Below are 14,048 nucleotides of genomic sequence, written 5' to 3' on the forward strand. Positions count from 1 at the left end.
GACAAATAAAGTATGTACCAAAAACATGTTTGTGAGTTTTAGGATAAAGAGACTACAAACTACACTACAAAAGCGTGAGAGAGGTGTGGAGTGGAGAGTAAACTCCTCTTTGTAACCACCCATAAGAAAAGAGGAAACTTATTGGGTCCTATTTGAAATGACGGGCAAAGTGAAGTCACTCACTCAGCCAGTAAACTGTGTCGTGCAACTTGAACTGTATCTGTGGGGTGGCGTGTGAGCTGACCCACTGATGTTATATCTGATGTTGTATAAAAAAAAAACAGCACTCACTGATGCACTTGTTGTTTTAAATTGTTCTAGAATTGTTGGCAGAATTGTTTTAAAAAGCTTAAACTGTCTATCGTGTTGTAAGTCGCTTTGGTTAAAAATGTGTCAGCCAAATGTAACGTACATGTAATGTAATGTAATGTAAGGTTGGTGCTTGGGGTCACAACACCTCTAACGTTCTCCTGCTTGTTCGCCTCCTGCAGGGTGACGCTGGGTCCTCAGCCGCTGGCATTAAGGTGAGTCTTTTCTGTCAGCCTGCTGCTGAGACAGCGCTATATAAAGCCTTTACAAGGAGTCCTCTATTAGTGTGCATCTATTCAATATGTTTCTGCTCTACACGAGGTTGAGGTCACAATGGTGCTGAATCAACTCTCTCTCTCTCTCTCTCTCTCTCTCTCTCTCTCTCTCTCTCTCTCTCTCTCTCTTTCTTCTGTCCACCTCTCCTGTAGGGCGAACCCGGTGAGCCTGGACGTGGGGGTCAGAAGGTAAAAGCCATGAATACACATCCAGTCCAGTGGGGAAAAAAATGTGTCTGCATCTAGTCAAGAGTAGGCCTAACAGAGAGATCACATGGTTCGATTTCCCAGAATGTGGTTGAGAGATTCTACTGTCCAGGCGGCTGTTATTGCAAGGGCATTAGTTGAGAGTCTTTATCAGTGGGAAAGCTGAAGGCAGAACGCAGGTTTTCAGATGTCACCAAGATGCCTGACAGATTAACACGCTGCTTGAAAAAGTGCTGTGGTTTTACTAACATGCTTTCTCACACGTTTCGTCCAAGAGTGTCCTTTTAATGACCTCACTGTGCGCTTTGTGAAACAGTAAAACTGTCTTGCTTGGAATTGGAACTTACCCATATGTTCCAATTCCATAGCCTTCTAGAATATCAAACAATGTGTAGCCTTTTTCTCCTCACCAAGGCAACCAGAGCTCAGAAAGTACTTTATCCACTTGGATTTTTATATAGTAATATTTTTTTTCCCCATTCTCTATCGTATAGGCCCATACGGTTCTCCTTCAATAAAACATTTTCATATGGGGTTGTAGGGCAATCCTGCAGTCTTGGTATAGAGAACCAAGCACACAAATAAACACATTTTAGGGGAGAGTATCAAGGCCGAATTTATACTGAGAGTGGCACTCTCTTGCCATCTAATTACACTGTCCATGCCCACAGGACAGAGCCCATTCATTTCTCACTCTCACTCTCCCACCCGCTCGAACGAGTCTCAGTCCTGTTCCCGGCACACAAGCTCTCCCCCTCCCACCTCTCTCTCTCTCTCTCTCTCTCTCTCTCTCTCTCTCTCTCTCTCTCTCTCTCTCTCTCTCTCTCTCTCTCTCTTTTTTTTTCTCACTCTTTCTCTCTCTCTCTCTCTACTGAGAGGAAGATGTGGGAGGGTAGAAGAGAGAAAAGGGAAAATCTCTGCTGGTCATCCACTAAGACACAGTGGCTGACTTTTACACCGCCACATTAGCCTATAGCCTCTGGCTGCAGTGTGTGTGTGTGTGTGTGTGTGTGTGTGTGTGTGTGTGTGTGTGTGTGTGTGTGTGTCTGTTTTCTAACTCCCTTCTCTCTTTATTGCTTTATTGCTCATTACTGTGTGACCAGTAAAGCAGTGTTGATCCGATCCTCACTGAATAATTCATCTGAGCGACCCTCAGAGACTAGGAGGAATGGAAAGAGTTGAAGCTCCGTTGGAGGGAGAAGAACAAGCAACATAGTTAGTCAAGTTGACGTGGCTTTGGGGAGAAGTAAGCACCAAGGCAGTGTAAGCTTCACGAGTCAGGATGCAGTTCACTTGATGACGTCTGACACACTTCTACTCATCTGCCTAATCTCTGGAACAGAGCATGAATTACTAATTGTGGGATTAAACTGTATACAGCATGTGGGCATGCAAATGCCTCCTCTGAGGATCTTTGTTTAGCCTACTTACTTACTTAAACTTCTATGATGTTCTAGTCAACTTTAAAACCACTTGTGCCAGTGTATATTTAAGATGCGAGGTCAGTTACTTGCGTCAGAGAAAGAGAGAGAGATAGAGAGAGAGAGAGAGAGAGAGAGAGAGAGAGAGAGAGAAAGAGAGAGAGAGAGGGGAACTGTCATTACATAAAGGAACTTTCTGTCGACCCACAGCCTCAAACACCCTGGCTGACATCACATCCCTATTTAAAAGGATATATAATTGAGAACATGGTGTAATGACAGCACTGAAAGTGACATGATTACATCTCAGAGACAAATGACAAAAGACAGGGAGGTTTCCATGGAAATAACCCCAGCAGAAACACTGGAACTTTGCGGTACCTGTAGATTTCCCCCCAGTAGGCTCCAACAACCCAGAAGTGTTGTTAAATGACCATTGTCATATGATGGACAGATAGGCTTTCAATTCATTGATAAATGACAGAGAGACTATCATTTCAAACACTTTCTTTCTCTCTCTCTAAGTCGTCATGGCTGCTGCACAATGATGCGTCCAGGAAACGTAAGCCCAGTTCAATGTCTAGAATGAGCTCAGTTTATAGAATGACCCCAGTGATGGTCTGGGCACTCGGTGCCCCTCTCAGTGATAGGCTGGCCCTTCCTGGTTTCCCAGGCGACAGACAGGCTCCCGGCTTGGCTTGGCTTGGCTGTAATCTGTCGCACTTTTCCTGTGTAGGGAGAGCCAGGACTGCCGGGCCTGCCGGGACTTCCCGGGATTAAGGTAACCTCTGCTCTCCGCTGCTACTGCTCCTGTTGTTGTGTCTAAAGTCACCCTCATCTTCATCCCCACCATCCTCACTTCCTGTCCCTGACACTTCCTGCTTCCTGAACCAATCCCACAGTACCATCAGTGAAGAACTTCAGAACCCTCTCATGCTTACTTACAGTGTATTTCCTTATAGGTGATAGATAGATAGATAGATGGTCTTTGTTTTACTTCAGGAAGACAGTTTCGATTTCCGCTGCCTTTATTTATCTGGACTTCAAGGTTGTATTTCCAATAGCTTTGTTATTCTTTCACCAGTGAGCAAGTGAGACTGTTATTTTGAACGCCATTTCATTTCAGTTACAGTGGTCAAAGCACAGTGCTACTTTCATGAAATGTAGTCCGAATTCGTTCTAGTCATGTATTGTAGCACTTGTAATATCTGTCAGAGTTGTTTGCTAGTATTTGGTTCAGCTCGGTCTTAGGCATACACACTATCCCCAGATGACAGGCAGGCAGTATGACCGTGCTGCTGCGTAACGGCACTCCAGTGATCTGGCACCCTGATAGTTTCTATCTGGATGACATATTCATCTAAAAAAAGGGTTACATTTAGATCTAATCTCGACACACTGATGTGTAGACTCATCACGCTGGGTTGGATGTGGGTGGGTAGCTGAACAGAGGACCTGATTGATTCATGCAGGCAAGACAATGAAGCAATCAGGTTCTGGTCGGCATGATTGCTCTCCGTACCACCTCTACATTTGCTGGCATATTCAGCGCTGTCAGACGTGTTGATATGATTGGAATGCTGATGATGTGAGAGACAGAGAAAATATGAGAGTAAACTGTAGGCTTTGTCCTTTCGTCAAGTTCATGGTAGTCTATGATTTTGGATGTGTTGTGATGTGATGTGATGCGACAAGAGCTTTGTGTAGAAAGGAAAAGTGCCCTTTTATGCATAGCTGTAATAGCTTCCTTTTTTTCCTGGGAAATAAAACTCAGCACCTTAGCCTTTCAAACATCTGTTAAAACAAGTGAACCAGGACAGAGAAGAAAGGAAGTAAGAAAGAAACAAAGAAAGAGGGGAAAAAAAGAAAGGAAGTACAAGGTCATTGGTCTGAACCTCATAACGCGTGAGAGAGGAATGCTGCAGTAAGCATGTAGGCATGAGCTCACACGCTCGTTGCTGTTTTGGTTTGTTTGCCTGTATTGCTCGGGCATGCTTGTAACCTGTTGGCTTTGGTAGGATAAGAAACGGGCAGAAGAAAGAGCCCTTCTTGGTTTTTATAACCCTGGTTTCACTTAAAGGGGCTTGAAATGCTTATTGACTGCTAACTCCCCCACCCCACCCCACCCCACCCTACCCCAACCCACACTCATGTTATAGCCTAGCCTAGCCTACTCACACCCACAGCTGGCTATACTGGGGCTAACACTTTGCAGACGACCAGTCTTCACATTCTCATGTAGTCTCAAGCTGTCTCATGGGTTACAAATGTAGCCTTAGTCTCGTAGTCTCATGGCTTAATTTAGCCTTACATAGTCTCATGCAGTCTCATATATTCACAAATAGTCTCAAATGTAAGCTAATACATACAATAAAGTAAGTACTGTAGTCTGTCATCAATCACAGCTAACCAGAGAACAGTTAGCCTTGGAGCAAATCTAATCCTAATTTCCCACTGACAGGTAATGTCCCACAAGGAGAGTTTGACTGAGTACACAGAGTTGTGTGTATCTCTATCCGTCAGATTGAAACGTATGATACTCAAGAGCAGGGAAGCTTCACTTTCTGATACCTGCCCTTAATATCATCTTCATTTTTTGCTCCCAGCACACGTGAGGTGTGTACAAATGTGGCAAACAGTGGCGAATGTTCATGGCAAACATGTTCTCACTGAACAGTTCAATTTGAACATTTTGGGGTGAACATTCCGTGTTCACAAATGTTCACCAAAAACTCGAGGCAAACAGAAACCTTGTTTGCAAACGCCACATGCCACTGATTTGTGCAATCAAGTATCTAGAGAAGAGCGAGATGGATATTTTGATTCAGGCGGGAGCAACAGAATTAAGAGGCCTTTTCCCTAAGAGACATGATTAAATGATAGACAGGTTATCATGTTCCACTTTCTTACTCTTAATTGCCATAATAGTTGCTCAATGAGACTTCAGGGTAACAGGCTTGTGCAAAATTCCAGGATTTAATTGAAAGTGGCTCTTAAATTCCAATTAAATTCTTGAATTTCACTTGCATTTCAATTGAGGTAGCAAACAGGAAGCAGAATTGCAATTCGAATTGTGCACAGTCCTGCAGGGTAAGGCCGTTCACGTTGCCAGGAAAAACACTCGACAACAGGACATTATAAACATATTAGCCATTCCCGTTTCCAATCACGGCCCCGGCCAGTTAATGCAACCGTACGTGCCTGTTCAGAATCGAGAGCCTAGCGTGAGCGTGATGTGAAAATGTTTCATAACATGAGCCCTCCTGGGCCCCTTTCACTCCGCTCGCCTGCTGTTTTTCACTGATGGCAGAGGACCATCTCGTCGCCCTTCCTCCCCCCTCCTCCTCCTCCTCATCCTCCTCCTCCTCCTCCGTCCTCACGCAGGGCTGCAAACATGCGTCGGGACGCGATTAGCACCTAATAGATCTCTGCTCAGTCAGGCCTTAAATTAAAATGAGCCCATCAGAGATGAGAAACACATTAGAGAATGTCAAAAACCACTGGAAAAGATTTGTTTTATTTTTTTATTTGTAATTTTTTTTTTTTTGGGGGGGGGGGCGGTAATACAAGGGTAGGATATTGGGTGTAGTGCAAGTACACATCCACCCATGCCGAGCTTGTGGGGTTTTTCCGCTTGGGCACAAAAAACACTTTATAAAAAAAAACTCAATTTAGTGAATGTGCGCAGGCAATGCTTTTGCATAATCCTGTTGGCTAAAAGTAAATGCACCGTTCACTTGAGCCGTAACCAGGCTTGTGGCTGGGTGTGGTGTGTGATGTGTGTTTGGAGACTCTGATGCTGATGTGATGACTGGCCTGTGTGTGTGTGTGTGTGTGTTGAGTGAATTACATTAAATCTCTCACTCTGCCACTTCCAGGGAGAACCAGGGTTCCTTGGACCTCAGGGGGAACCAGGGCTACCGGGCCTTCCAGGAACCAAGGTGGGTAAACCCCACACCACCTCATCTACCCACTCCACTCAACACTATTACACTTACCCGAAAGAGTTCATGAACTCATAAGTTCCAGCCAGGAACTTGTCTGATTTTTGTGCACTTTACTCATCATGGACCCTTGAGCTGTCGATTCTGTGTAGGCTCCAAAACAAATCCATGGTGAGCTGCAATGTTAGTAACCTTTATGTTGGCTTTACCTTTAAACCTGACTGGACCGAAAGAGCGATGGTTTCGGCTCTTTATCTTTAAATGATAAGGAGACTAAATCTCTTCTACTTACTCTGGTGGTTGCAGCACGTCAGGCCACGAAAGCACACATGCAAAGAGGTACCGTAACTTAGCATCCTAACCCAGACAAATATCGGAATGCTAACCCAGCTCATCACCATCAAGCAGTACAGTCAGCACCTGACCAGACCCAGGTGAGGGAGATTGACTCTGAAACGTTCCTCAAAACTACATCTAAATCATGAACAGATTCGATCCAATCCGACCCTTATCCACGGGATCAAAGGCTGATCTGAACCGAATTTTTACAGCTTTAGCTTCTGTTTGCAGCGAGATGTTATCAGAGTATGAGGTTATCAGGAAGCAACGGGGGGGGTGGGTGGTGGGGGTGCTGAGTGAGAATGAGAGCTTCCTCTTTGCCAACTTCGCCATCTGCCACTGAGGCTGGCTGGCAGTGCTGTTATCCCGTGGCGTGCTCCCACCAGTAGTTTAGAGCCTCTCAGCTGGCCTACAGACGACCGAGCAGACTCACGCTGGGCGTTTAACGAGCGCACTCGTCTGCTGCCGGGAGCCATAACGATGCGACAGGCCTTCTGTAGGCCACAGAGTCTCACTGAAGACATAAAGACACAACAAACATTCTGTAGGCCACAGAGTAGAGTCTCACTGAAGACATAAAGACACAACAATCCATCTGTGGTGCACAGTCTTGCTGTAGACATAACAACGTTAGACCCTATGTGGTGCAGTGTCTAACTAAAGACATGAAGACACATTAGACGTTATGTGGTGCAGTGTCTCACTGAGGACATGAAGACACATTAGACACATTAGACGTTATGTTGTGCAATGTCTTACTGAGGACATGACGACACATTAGACGTTATGTGGTGCAGTGTCTCACTGAGGACATGAAGACACATTAGACACATTAGACGTTATGTTGTGCAATGTCTTACTGAGTACATGAAGACACATTAGACGTTATGTTGTGCAGTGTCTTCCTGAGGACATGAAGACACATTAGAGCATATGTTGTCTGCTGACCCTCATTGCGGACATGAGATATTAGGTGGCCCACAATGGTCCACCAAGACACACTGTGGACCACACAGCTGAAGACACGATGAAGCAGCTGATCTACTTCTGTCCACAGCATCCCACTACGTTCACATTCCTGAGGGAAAATGCTAGTATTTGCAAAGCAAATAAATGAACAAATAACATGAAATGTCAGACTACAGGCAAACTCACATTGGATGTTTGCACCAGTTTACCGCTTTGAACAATAAGACATTTTGCTGAGGACATGACGTCACAGCAAGTCTGTTGCTCAGAAGAGCATCTCATAGAGTACTCAGCAGCTACGCAGGCAGACCTGTGCCAGTCAATAGCATCTCATAGAGTACTCAGCAGCTACGCAGGCAGACCTGTGCCAGTCAATAGCATCTCATAGAGTACTCAGCAGCTACGCAGGCGGACCTGTGCCAGTCAATAGCATCTCATAGAGTACTCAGCAGCTACGCAGGCAGACCTGTGCCAGTCAATAGCATCTCATAGAGTACTCAGCAGCTACGCAGGCAGACCTGTGCCAGTCAATAGCATCTCATAGAGTACTCAGCAGCTACGCAGGCAGACCTGTGCCAGTCAATAGCATCGCACGGAGGACTCCGACATGATGCAGCAGCAGCAGATGTGGGATTTGGGAGGATAAAGAACTGCAGACTGACTAGAGAGGAAGGCAGTCCTGGGCGTGGAGGGAGACTTAATGGCCCTGTCGCTCCCCTGGCCAGCCGGCTGTGTGCCTAGGCTGCCGCAATTAACCAGGAGAATTAGATGTCTAGAGTCTCTGATGGCAAAGGTGGGGGAGGAATGAGGGAGGGGGGGGGGGGGGAGCGAGGGGGGGGGGGGGTGTGTTGTCATCAACGTTGCAGAGACTGCAGACCACTTAACTTACAGTCGTCTTCAGCTATCTCTAGGAGAGAGAGAGAGAGAGAGAAGATGAAGGAGAGTGGAAATATAGATAAAGTCTGAGAGGGAAAAAGAGAGATAGTGAGAGACATAGGGGAGAGAAAAGAAAGAGGAAGAGAGACACTGACAGAGAGAGAGAGAGAGAGAGAGAGAGAGAGAGATTGTCTGAGAAAGAGCAAGTGAGGGTCAGAGAGAGAGAGAGTGAGAAAACGTAAGAAAGAAAGAGAGGGAGAAATACACTGAGTGAGAGAGAGAAAGTGTGTACGGATGCGTTCAGTGACACCACACTGCCCTCTTGAGATGCCACTGCTGGTCCCTCAGAGTGACACAGAACAGAGACGTGGAAGCCAGAGTCACCGACGAGGACGAGGAGGAGGAAGAGGAGGACGAGGAGGAGGCATGTGGCCCAGGGTTTGACCACAGCAATGCGACAGTCCTATATTTACCGCACAAACAACAAGCCTAATCCATGTCTGTTGGTTTTGCACTTTTCTGCAATGAATGTGTTTGTGCCGTTACTCTTGTGATCTGGGATGAGGCGCACATCTCTCTCCCAGAAACCAACACCCCCGCCTGTCGCCATGCACACATGCCCAACCGCTCCGGCTGACCTCAGCAGGTCAAAAGGTCACCCAGATGGCTGCGGGTGATCCTGAGAAAGTGTGTGTGTGTGTGTGTGTGTGTGTGTGTGTGTGTGTGTGTGTGTGTGTGTGTCTACAGGGCGAAAGAGGGGAGCTGGGGCCACCAGGAAAGGGTGAGCGAGGAGAGATCGGCCCTGCTGGACAGAAGGTCAGTTATTTTGATTTGTGTGTGTGTGTGTGTGTGTGTGTGTTGATGTTTATGTCAATATCCGTGTGTGTGTGTTGGTTTGTGCGTCGGTGTTTGTGTGAATATACACACATTTGTGTGTGCATGTACATGTGTACGTACGTGTGTGTGTGTGTGTGTGTGAACCACCCTGTCTTAACAGAAGACCAGTAGCGTCACCCTGGTCTGAGCGTAGCCACCGAGGTCAGAGTGAGGAGTGTGTGAGGAGGAGTAGCCTTGCGGTCGGAGATTCCGCAGTTTTTCCTGTGTATTCCGGCATTCCACATATTTGCATGGGCCCAGGGCATTCTGTTTTCCACCATGTCTGCACTCTGGACTATATCATAAACTTTGTGGCCCACAACTATAAGTAGCGAGTCTGTCCTATTGAGCACAGAGGGAATTCTTCACACGTGAAACAGCTCTCTGCTGCCACTTAGTGGTGCTTAAAGGAAATTAAAATACCAACTGGCTTAAAAATGTCACAAATTAAAAAATACTACTTTGATAGCAAATACTTACATCACAATACCTACATTTACCTTTACAGTTCCCTTACTTTTAAACTGATAAAGGTATAAAAGGTTTATGTATGTTAGCAGATGTTTTTGTCCAAAGGGACTAATATGGTATGATATTAGAGCCTGTTACAATCCAATTCTGCAGCATCATATATTCTCATAAACAAAGTCAAAGTCAAAGTCAAACTTAATTGTTAATTCTGCTATTTACAAGACATATAGAGGATTGAAACTGCATTTCTCTCAAGCCCACAGTAGGGTAAAACAACAACAACAACACAATAATAGAACAACAACAACACAATAATAGAACAACAACAACACAACAACAACAACAACACAATAATAGAACAACAACAACACAATAATAGAACGCCAAACGAGGTTTGCTGCTGCACCCAGGTCCAGTCCAGAGATGGTCGCTCGCACCGCTGCTTTGATAGGTGTCCTGCTGGACTTTTAGTCTAAACAGAAGCAGGGACTCCGCTGAGTCCACTTCTCCTTTCCCATCAAAATAGATGCCCCATGGGGGGGGGGGGGGCAGTACACTCTGCCGTGGCAGAGATGGAGGGGCATTTACTCATGGCAGTTCAAATAAACAGCCTCTGCCTGATGGCGGGGATGGAGGGGCATTTACTCATGGCAGTTCAAATAAACAGCCTCTGCCTGATGGCTTTAACGAGGAAAATGATTCATCAAGTCAGGTTGCAGTGCAGTTGCAGCTTAATATTGTGTGGCTTGGTGAAAACAGAAATATATTTGTTTTCAAGCTCAAATGAATGATAGTTGTTCGATAAGGGTTTTTATTTTGCTTGGTTTTAATATTCAATTAAAATAATCTAAATCTCTCGTAATGTGTGGGCATGTTAAAATTGAATTCAACCATCAGTTAAAAGATCAGGATACTATCTTTGCTGTGACTGGTTTAGTTGTGGCATTTAACTTTGGACAATAAACATTTGGACATTTGTTCTCATCCCACCACCAGGGGGCGCAAGGAGAGGCAGGGACACCTGGCCCCAAAGGGACAAAGGTCGGTGAGATTCAATTCAGTTTCCCCCAGAATGAACCTTCCCAAAATACAGGAATACAATACTGTGTGTCACACCTATCCCAGTGGAGTTTTGTTAAAGGTGTTATGTGGTGTTATGGTGTTATGCTCAGAAAAACAGAAATGTGAAAATAAAAAAGAACCGCTTTGACACTGTTTTGACACAATGTCAAAAATGCTTATGCTACTGTATGTTGTCCAGACATCCACTGAAGTTACCATGCAAACCAGCTAGCTCTTGTAATACCGCATTGTACCACAACAGCTGTCCTAAATATGCAAGTCATTGAAGAAGTGCCGTGAAAACTCCAATTCTACAGAATTCCCACTGGTCCCTTAAAATGAAAAAGCATTATCACACCCTTGATGGATGTACCAATGTAGGCCATTTTCCTTAGTTTCTGTCTCTCTGAGCTTTCTACATGAACATGCTGTTTATTCCTTGTAAATGTTTCAGGGCGACTTCGGAGACAAAGGAGACCTTGGAGCCATGGGGCCCAGAGTAAGTACTTATACATTACATACATTTCATATACGTAGACCCCCACTGTTGGGGACAGCCGTGGCCTACTGGTTAGCGCTTCAGACTTGTAACTGGAGGGTTGCCGGTTCGAACCCCGACCAGTAGGAACGGCTGAAGTGCCCTTGAGCGAGGCACCTAATGCCTCACTGCTCCCCGAGTGCCTCTGTTGCAGCAGGCAGGTCACTGCGCCGGGATTAGTGTGTGCTTCACCTCACTGTGTGTTCACTGTGTGCTGAGTGTGTTTCACTCATTCATGGATTGGGATAAATGCAGCCCTCACAGGATCAAACGAGTATTTATACTATACTATATTGTAGAACATCACAAGTCTGTCAGCAGGAGACACGTCTTTTTGAGCACACGACAAGAGTTTTGAGTTGGCCACTGGAGGTCAGTATCTGACATTGGTCAGACACTCTTAGAAAGAACAACTTTTGACCACTAGAGGGCGACAAGGCACTTAAATACACAAAAGATAAAGTGCTCACTCATGATATTACTGTTTTAAAACATGGTTTTAACCATAGTAAAATGTTCTTCTAAAGAAATTAACAAATCGTTTTACAGAGTGTTAGTACTCCCCTTTAGTCCTACATGACATTAACCAGTCTAACACGACTAGGGCAGGCAGTGTGACATCTCACTTATACACACACACAACACACTCCCTCAAGCCTCAAGTTTCTTGAGAACTTTAATCATCCAATCGGAAGACATGGAACCAGTTATGTTGTTGACTTGCAAGAAGTTGCACCATGTGCAACGTGAACAATGTTTGCTCACATCCATAATACACTTCTTCATACCAACCTCAAGTTTCTTGAGAACTTTAAAGTTCTCAAGAAACTGATCATTAATCATCCAATCGGAACACATGGAACCGGTTATGTGGTTCCCCCATGTTTTGCCTCATGCCACCCTTGAATTAATCAGTGCCTCACTAGTGCCACCCTTGTTAAAAATGTATAGAATCGCCACTGAATATGCCTTTTTATGGAAGAATGGAATACATTTCAAATGCTTTATTTCTTTCTGTTTTTTTTAACTTATCAACCTATCCTTGTGGAATATTTTTTGTTAACTTCTCAGTTTAAGTAAATTATTATATAACCTTTACACATTTGTTGAACCATGGTACTAATAAAAACTACAAGATAGTGAGAACTGAACTGTTGCTTAATTTATCCAATTTCCACCACAATGGAAAAAGTGGGCTGACTTGGGCCTGAAACTCCCGGGCTGAAAAGTGGTCCCACTCCGGCCGCTATAGTTATATATATAGTATAGCTTTATAGTTTTTTTTCAGCTCTTTGATGTCGCTTCATTGATCTTCATTTGCTCTACTACGCGATCTGAAACATTCACTATGAAGCTTTTGTAGTGCCTCATTGATTGTTGATTTCTTGTTTGTGACTCCCAAACAGGGTCCCCCTGGGCAGAAGGGAGACCAGGGCATCACTGAGATCATCGACTACAACGGGAACATCCAGGAGGCCCTTCAGGTCAGGCACCCTATGGGCCTCAGACGCAAAGAGACACCCTATGGGCCTCAGACGCAAAGAGACACCTATGGGCTTCAGACACAAATAGACACCTATGGAATAGACACCTATGGGTTTCAGACGTAAATAGACACCTATGGGTTTCAGACACAAAGAGACACCTCCAGACATAAACAGGCATCTTTGGGCCTCAGACACAGACACCTTTGCACCTGTAGACACAAACAGTCACTACCACAAACAGCTATGGGCCTCAGACACAAACAGACACCTATGAGCCTGTAGACACCACAGACACCTATGGACCTCAGAAACCACAGACACTGCAGTCCTACGGCTATCCCTCTGTGCACAGCAGGGACAACAGTGTTATGTTTAGGTTTATAGATCTTAGCTGACGCTTTTTTTCCTTAAAACGACATCAATAAGCATTGCATTAACATTACAATTAACAGCTTAAAGCAAAGTCATAGAGCCTAAACAATAAATACCAATATTAGGGGAAGACTAAACAGCATTTAACGGAATATCAATAACCATAAACATATAGAAACCTTAACTCTGTAAGGAACATTAATAGGTTAAATACAAGGTAAACAAACATTTTTGAAGATCCCAAAACACATACATGTATACAATCACCACAGTCACATCTCATAGCTGCTAGAATTCATTACTGGTTCAAACTAGATTATTGATTATGAAAAGTCAAACAGAATTATTGATTATTAACTTTCCCTGTTGTTGTTTCACATATGAGTTGGTGGTAAATGCTGAACTGACCCAGACAGAAGCAGTCTTGTTTGTGAACAAATCTGGTTCTGGTTAGAGTAGCAAGTAGCAAAGAAGGACAAATGTTTATGAAGGCTTTCAAACAGCTTCTTCATTCAATTTGTAAACACACAGACAAAAGCTCTATGGGGGTAGGTAATATAATATAATATAATATAATATAATATAATATAATATAATTATAATTAATAATTATTATATAATATAATATAATGGCATATAATAAAATAATATAATAACTGCATTAGAAGTATCAATTATAAGGAACATCACGAGCTAGGCTAAACACAGGAGAGTATAATATAATATAATATAATATAATATAGATAATAAAAGAAAAATATTCGTCACAAATGTTCGCCTCTGTTTGCCAACGTTGATGGCATGTCAGTACTGGATCTGAGTCAGGTCCATTGTCAATTTAGCTACTCCATGGGTACTGAGTGAACATCCAGGCTAAAGATTAACCTGTCTTTCTTCCCCCT

At 44.2% G+C, this 14,048-nt stretch overlaps 1 protein-coding gene across 1 annotated transcript in view; it reads left to right on the top strand.

Moving 5' to 3' along the window:
* Positions 1 to 14,048, top strand: part of col25a1 (collagen type XXV alpha 1 chain) — a 49,925-nt gene that overhangs the window by 20,953 nt on the left and 14,924 nt on the right. The window contains exons 5-12 of the mRNA XM_076289585.1: positions 492 to 524; positions 738 to 773; positions 2,949 to 2,993; positions 6,091 to 6,153; positions 9,088 to 9,156; positions 10,684 to 10,728; positions 11,204 to 11,248; positions 12,694 to 12,771. Coding sequence (XP_076145700.1) covers positions 492 to 524; positions 738 to 773; positions 2,949 to 2,993; positions 6,091 to 6,153; positions 9,088 to 9,156; positions 10,684 to 10,728; positions 11,204 to 11,248; positions 12,694 to 12,771 — 414 coding nt within the window. The remainder of the gene's footprint in view (positions 1 to 491; positions 525 to 737; positions 774 to 2,948; positions 2,994 to 6,090; positions 6,154 to 9,087; positions 9,157 to 10,683; positions 10,729 to 11,203; positions 11,249 to 12,693; positions 12,772 to 14,048) is intronic.

The sequence above is a fragment of the Alosa pseudoharengus genome, unplaced genomic scaffold (genome assembly GCF_046254945.1).
Source record: "Alosa pseudoharengus isolate Yale_2024_CS ecotype anadromous, Long Island Sound unplaced genomic scaffold, YU_APseudo_1.1 YU_APseudo_1.1_scf_17, whole genome shotgun sequence".
Taxonomy (NCBI): Eukaryota; Metazoa; Chordata; class Actinopteri; order Clupeiformes; family Clupeidae; genus Alosa; species Alosa pseudoharengus.